Source organism: Cryptomeria japonica, chromosome 3 (genome assembly GCF_030272615.1).
Source record: "Cryptomeria japonica chromosome 3, Sugi_1.0, whole genome shotgun sequence".
NCBI lineage: Eukaryota > Viridiplantae > Streptophyta > Pinopsida > Cupressales > Cupressaceae > Cryptomeria > Cryptomeria japonica.
The window spans coordinates 253,851,787-253,858,949 of NC_081407.1; the positions used below are offsets into that span (position 1 = coordinate 253,851,787).

At 34.5% G+C, this 7,163-nt stretch overlaps 1 protein-coding gene across 1 annotated transcript; it reads right to left on the reverse strand.

The window, feature by feature from the left end:
* Nucleotides 1-4,478: 4,478 nt before the first annotated feature.
* On the reverse strand, nt 4,479-5,746 carry LOC131045690 (cationic peroxidase 1-like). The gene is made up of 4 exons (XM_057979288.2): nt 5,519-5,746; nt 5,218-5,409; nt 4,966-5,131; nt 4,479-4,870 (listed from the first exon to the last, which is right to left on the reverse strand). The coding sequence occupies exons 1-4, from the start codon at nt 5,744-5,746 to the stop codon at nt 4,479-4,481; spliced, it is 978 nt and encodes a 325-aa protein (XP_057835271.2).
* Between the last annotated feature and the right edge of the window lie 1,417 nt (nt 5,747-7,163).

The following is a 7,163-nucleotide window of genomic DNA, read 5'->3' on the forward strand; positions in this document are numbered from 1 at the left end:
CGCTTTTTAATCGGCAAAAGAGCGCTTACTCAAAGTCAATTTCAATCTAAGGATTCTAGATCTGGCACAAATGTTTGTTAAATATTTTAAACTTTGAATACTAAAGACATGGGAATCTATGAAAGCCATTAGAGAAAATTTGTGCACCCTAAAGAAACCACAGATTATAATGTGTTTTAACGGATGACGAATATAATTTATACGAGAGAGAATGGTTGAACTCAAGTCAAATTATAAGGTTGCTTATTATGATATCTTATCTGATTCATTCAAAGTTTGTTGTCCTTCGTATCAAATGAGTCGAAGGAGAAAGAACGTTGAGTGGGATTAATGTTGGAATTTGATGGAGGACAATGTATACTGGATATAATGCATTATTTAGTCTTGTATCACTGCGGGATCGGTGGCCCACAACTGATGTCGCCATACTGGATGACCTAAGATAATAAATAAAATAGATATAGTGAGTGGACGAACAAGTTTCTCTTTAAAGAACACATTGGGCTCTGTAGAGAAAACTGCAGATTAGCTGATGCATTTTAATGGAAGAAAGGAAGAATATGGATCATCAGGAGTAAAGTCAATTGATAAGATTGTTGATTGTGATATTTCAGCTGCATCCAATATAATTGCAGGTTATTCATTTAAAGCTTGTTGTCCTTAGTATCCATTGAGTCGAAGGAGAAAGAACGTAGAGTGGAATTTATCTTTTGAAGACTCAAGGGATAGGTCAACCATGTTTGTAGGGGATGAGTTTGAAGATTGGATGGGATGGTTCAAATTAAACTAAGGGACTAAAGTTGTGGAAGAAGTAGTACCGGGGGTAGGAAATGTGGGATTGGCATGCTGCAAAAGAATGCGAAGATAGACAATCCTAGGCTTGGAGTTAAACGCAGGAGCAAGGCATAGATTATATTGAAATAAATAAAGCATCAACCCCTAGTGGAGGGGGTCTATCCAAAGAGGTAGAATTTAGAAAGGGAAATTGAGCTTGGTCTTGTAACGAAAATGATAAGAATTGAATTCAAATTAAACTCAGGGACTAAAGTTGCAGAAGAAGTAGTACCGGGGGTAGGTAATGTGGGATTGGCATGCTGCAAAAGAATGCGAAGATAGACAATCCTGGGCTTGGAGCGAAACGCAGAGCAAGGAACAGATTATATTGAAATAAATAAAGCATCAACCCCTGGTGGAGGGGTCTATCCAAAGAGGTAGAATTTAGAAAGGGAAATTGAGCTTCGTCTTGTAACAAAAATGATAAGAATAGAATTCCCACCTTTGAAGAGTAACGTAACTCATTAACACCTCTACAACCCTTGGCCAAGTACCATAAGGTCTTTGTAGTCATTTTGGAATTGACTAACATTTTCTCCTTCTTTCACAAAATTCCGTATAGCTGAATTTTCTGTAATGTTTCCAATATATTAAATTTGGAGAGGCCCAAACCTTTACATATCCTTCATGTAATGTTAACCACATAACATTATATATATGTGTGTGTGTGTGTGTGTGTTTATTACAATTTATATAATCTATGTCATGTACAAGATTCGTACTTCTAACAATTATTTTTCTTTCAAAAATGTGTGGTAACCTATAATATAGTCGATTTTAGTCTATGTGAATGAGCCTATGATGAATAATTTTTATGCAACAATTATGTAACATGTGAATGGCTATAGGTTTGCAACTAGTCTTAGTCTTAATTGATTGATTATGAGGGAGTTTATTTTTGTTGTAGGCACTCCTTCACTATTGGGCATTTGGCCTTAGGTTTTTCTCATATTTTAAATGACTTATGTTCTTCAAATTTATAGAAAAATGTTCTTCCAAGAACTATAATTTTATTATGTTTCTTAAAAAGTTTGTAGTTGATACACGAGACACAAATCCACTCTCATCCATTCAAAACACTTGTCCACTTAGGCCTACCAAGACTCCTTATAGTCCTCTAGCTAATATTATTGAAGATCAATATCCCATTTCTATTGTTCATATTTTAATTGATTGAAATAAATTTTCCTCTATGAAACCTAGAATTAAATTAATTGATTCACTGTGTGAGATCACTTTGACATTGGGTGAATCTCTTCACACATTAAAAAAACTAGGATGAACTAAAAAGACACATGTGCGAAGATTGAATAAATGAAGATGTATGTGAGAAGTAAATACCCTAGGCAATTCAATAACCATAAGAAAATAATAAAGAGAACCAAACCATCAAAAGTAAGATATATTCTCTTTTGATACCCACAATGAGTAAATCCTCCAAAATAATGTAATAATTTTGATAAATAATAGCTAAAGTTATACAATTTATTTAAAAAAATATTGATGAATATTTATCATAACATATGGTTAAATGATTATGTAGTAAAAATAATATGACTATTGTAGTAAGTAATTGCTCAATTTTAAAATGTGATATTATTTTTGTCCTTAACCTCTTTGGTAACATGAAATTAGGTAGGAATGTATGTACGTAATGGTTTAGTCTTAGTGTAGAGAATCAATAAGGAATGGAAGCAAGATAACAAATCGGGCTAGTAAAAGTAGCAATAAAATTATAATATTATAATCCATATTGAGAATATAAATTGATTCAAATGTGGTTTTTAAATATAAATTGATCCAAATGAAAATCTAATTGAAAGACAATACTATAATATTCGTTAACAATATGAATCTCAACCTAAACTTATAATGTAAAAATAGACTAATTATAATGAACTGGGTTATATAATCATGTAGAAAGATAGATTGGTCCAAAACATTACTTTGTTCATTACATGAAATGGACTATATGAGGGTGATCTTGAGTAATGTGGATAGTTTTTCTTAAATATGGAAAACTCATTAATGAAGCTTATGATAAAAATAATCCTTTGTTTGGTCTAAATATTGGTTCTCACATGACGAGGGATTCATCAAACTCGATGCTAAGAAGATATAATTCTAGATCGTGAAAAATATGGCTAGAGAGTGAAGGATAGTGAACCAATTTTTGAGAGTGGATGTAACCTTATTCTCTTTGGACGCAACAAGAACTTGAATGGTATAAGACCCCTTTCTCACCTCATCATCAAAGACCATGAATAAATATTTTGTCATAATCAAAGATGTTAAACACAATAATAAGATGCAATAATTTAAGGTGCTCCACAATATTAAATTAACATAATACACAAAATTCACATAATTAAGCATTAATAAATTTCACATGCTCAAAAATATTGTTGAGGATATGTTTATAAATTATAACATAATTTTTGCATACATCAGCCCAAAGATTAGACAATACACAAACAAAACTATTTACTTTATACGAGGCTATAAGGTTGAATAGAAAGAGTACGAAATTGAAGACAACATTGATAGGTACTCTCATTATATGATCTCCACTTGAGCACGCCATGGGTGAGAACATCAATAGAATGCTTTACAACTGAACCTCAAATCTTTGTACTTCTAAAGAATACCTAGTCCTACATAAGGATACGTAGCAATTAAAAACTGGCAGGTGTGATGGAAACTGATGCAACATGATATATCTATATTCTAGATGCTAATGTAAGATATAAAAATATAAAATAGAGTATGAGATGTAAATATACAATTATCAAGCATATAATTAAAGAACAAATGAGTTTTAGCCAAATAAACTTTTTTGTTATTACCTTTCTCTAATCCTCCATGTATGGTAGCTAGCAAACCTCATATATGATAAAAATTAAATACACAAGAATCTGAGCATGCATAGCTACTTGATGATTATGAATAACATGAATATTCATTCAAGCATTTTATTCTTGTAGGAAAAGATAGGGATTTACCATGAAGCTATATTTTTTAAGAAGACCACACTAGGAGATAGCCAACCACCATAGAATGCTAAGAACGAGATGCAAAAGGAAATGAATGATTGATTGATATGATACAAAGCATACAACAAGTACAACGTGCTTAGGCTAGAAAATAGAGAGCACAAAATGAGACGTCTTCCAATCATATGCAAGAGTAGGTTGACAACTATTAATAACAACCCTGATGCAAATAATGATGCACTTAGGAAATATGCAATTACAACCAATAGAATAGTCTTTTACTTAAGTTAATCTTAAATAATTGTAAACAGAATAAACAATTTACTTGACAATTCCAAAAATAAATAAAACACAAGAAATTAAAAAAAAAAACTTGTCACAATTATTTTCAGTAAATAATTATAATTAATAACAATTTGATTCGACCATAAGGAAGATTACAAAGAAAACCTAATTCATTGTACCAACATGTAAATACCTAATTATTAACATCATTAGGGCGCCGCATTTAATGAGTGAATAAGTTTTTCAAACATAATGAATTTATTATTTATTTATGTTTAAAATATAAAGACGGATATGAAATAGCTCAGGTATTTCCACTTTCAAAATAGAACCTGGACCAGAACAATTTGTCCGAGTCACTAAACATCAATTGATTCTTCTGCAGTTCGTTCGAATCTCTCCTTGCGTTCCAGTAAGTGGTTTGGTGTTTCCCATCCTCACCATTGCCGCCACAAAATCGGTGAAAAATGCTTGCTGATCGGTGCTGTATGTTGTCACCTGAGCATCTGCAGAACCTCCGTTAAATAATTCCTGATCGGAGTGGAAAAGACCTTTCCCAGATCTCAAATTTTTGTAATAAGTGTTGTCAAAACCATTAGCAGTCAAAGAGTCCAGGGGTGCGAGGTTGAAGTCACCAGCACCACTGTTGAAGGGACAATTTTCCTGCAAAGAAGCTGCAAATTCGTTGTCTATGTTGGATTCATTGTAGATCCGACTTCTAAAGAATTGACAACTGGCTTGACCAATCGTATGAGCTCCTACAGGTACACATTAAGCTAAGATAAGATTCTTCAATTAAGTAATCGGTACGGCTTTCTTGTCAAGGAAAATAGACGGTAGTTAAGTCGCTTACCTGAAAGAACAACCATATCCTCCGCAGAAAGTCCTTGAGCTTGGAATGCTGAGATGAGAGAAGTAAGGCTCGAAAAGGGCCCTGGAAGGTTGTTGTTTGCATCATTCAGACTAGCAGTCGTCGAATCTCGCCTTCCAAGCATTACAGTCCAGCTTGGACCTCCCAACTAGTAATTACAAACACAAACTTAGAATGTCTATATGTAAGTAAATAGGGAACGACTTATAGGTAAAACTCCCGAATAATAATTACTTGGACAACCGAGTCGCGAGTGGCTACTGCCAAAATATCAGCACAGGATACAACTCCAGTGCAAACATTCTCAATTTGGGTCTTGATAATATCTATCACCTCGAATCCCCTGAGTGAATTGGCATTGGCTCCAGAACTTTTCTCTCCTGTGAAAGTCGGGGTGTCGTCCAGGAGAACAGATCCATCGCAACCCTGAAAGCCGCATCCAAACCCAAAACGAACACCATGTTAACATAATCGCATTGCACAAGAAAAGTGATAAAAGGAAATGAGGAAAGAAGAGTTGAAACAAATGTATTACGTTAACAAAACAGTCGTGAAATTGAAGGCGTAGAAGAGAAGCTCCCATTCTGGGTTCTTGATCCAGCGTTTCCTTTATTGCGGATTTGACTATAGGCAATGCCTGCGGACACGTCTCGTCATAAAAGTTTGGAGCAAGGTGAGCATACACCGCGCTCCACCACAACATTGAGGCGATAAAGAATAGTGAAGCCCAACTCTTGTTAACTTTCCACGCCGAGAAGGCCATGGGAGCTTTGACTGTCGAATGAAGGCGTGATTGCAATACTGACGTAGAGAGTTGTATAAGGGAGGAAAGTGAATACGAGGTATTAGATAATGGAGGATACTGAATTTATATACCGCAATGTGACTGCTATATCATTGTGAAACAAACGCATTCATTAGGCTTCGACGGATGTTCCGCGTTTTGCAGGCGGTGAATGTTCATTCTGTTTCGCAACTGATTCCGTGTATGTTACTACTATTCATAGCTTTAACAAGTTTGTGGAATTTGCCATTTGTACCTATATTCGTGGAGGCCCTTTTTCCAACTCTACTCAAATACTCCAACCTCTAGCGCAAACCCCCCTAGTCAAATTTTATCATTGCAGCTCCAATTAACAAACTTCACCATTCTTATAGCTCGCCTAGGTGTGCAAAGCAAGGTAAAATTGTTCCACAAAAATATCCGAACGGGTTACCTTATTTTTAGTCTATAGATTCTTGTTTGAATAACCATTTATCATCTCTTGAGGACAAGGATGGCATGCAAGAAAGTGATATATGATTTTTTTTGTCATGGATTGTATGAGGTGTCATTGATCTTACAAGGAAGGATTTTGTGTGGGATACTCGACAAATTATACTAGTTTTGATATTTTATGTTTGTGGGAAATTAAAATATCCTCTTTCATGAATTTTGTTGCATGTCATTTTATTTGGCTATATTGCCTTGTGTTTTGTTTCCTAGAAGAGGCATGACGTGGCAGTTTTGTGACTCTACTTGCTCCATGTTGGAATTCCTTCGTTGTTGACTGTGGGTTTGATCCTAGTCACCAAATAATGTGGATCCTCATGTTAATCATAAATCATTTCTTTGGGATCATTAATTTTTATGCTCACAAGTCAAGCTCCTTCTCCTAAGTGAGGTCAAGCCTTTTAGGACCAACTATGTGTTGTTCCCCTTCAGCTCTCAAAGGCCCAATATAATTTTCATGAGAATTTTCTTACCTTGGATGACATTAAGGAGGTTGTCAGCTCTATGGTAAATGATAAGGCTCTCGACTACGATGAGATTCCTTGTGAGTTTTATCAAACTCGTTGGCCTTGTGTGAATCTCGATCTTTACAAATTCCATCTTAAAACTTTTCATAACCTTTTTTAGGGTATCTTATCAACAATGACCCTAATATTAAATTCATTCCCAAACCTAGTGATCTGAAGGATTTTTCATCTGATTTATTCTTTCCTATGAGAACATTCCTTCTTCTACAATATCTTACAATATGACCAGGTTTGTTGCATGCATGACAAATAAGACTTCTTTGTAGAGAACTAGAGTTCATATAATTTGATATCATCCTGAATTGGTTGGAAATATGCCCAAGCATACCACAAGCATATCATCTCTTATTCTGAAAGTTTTTCATTATTGTTCTGCACAT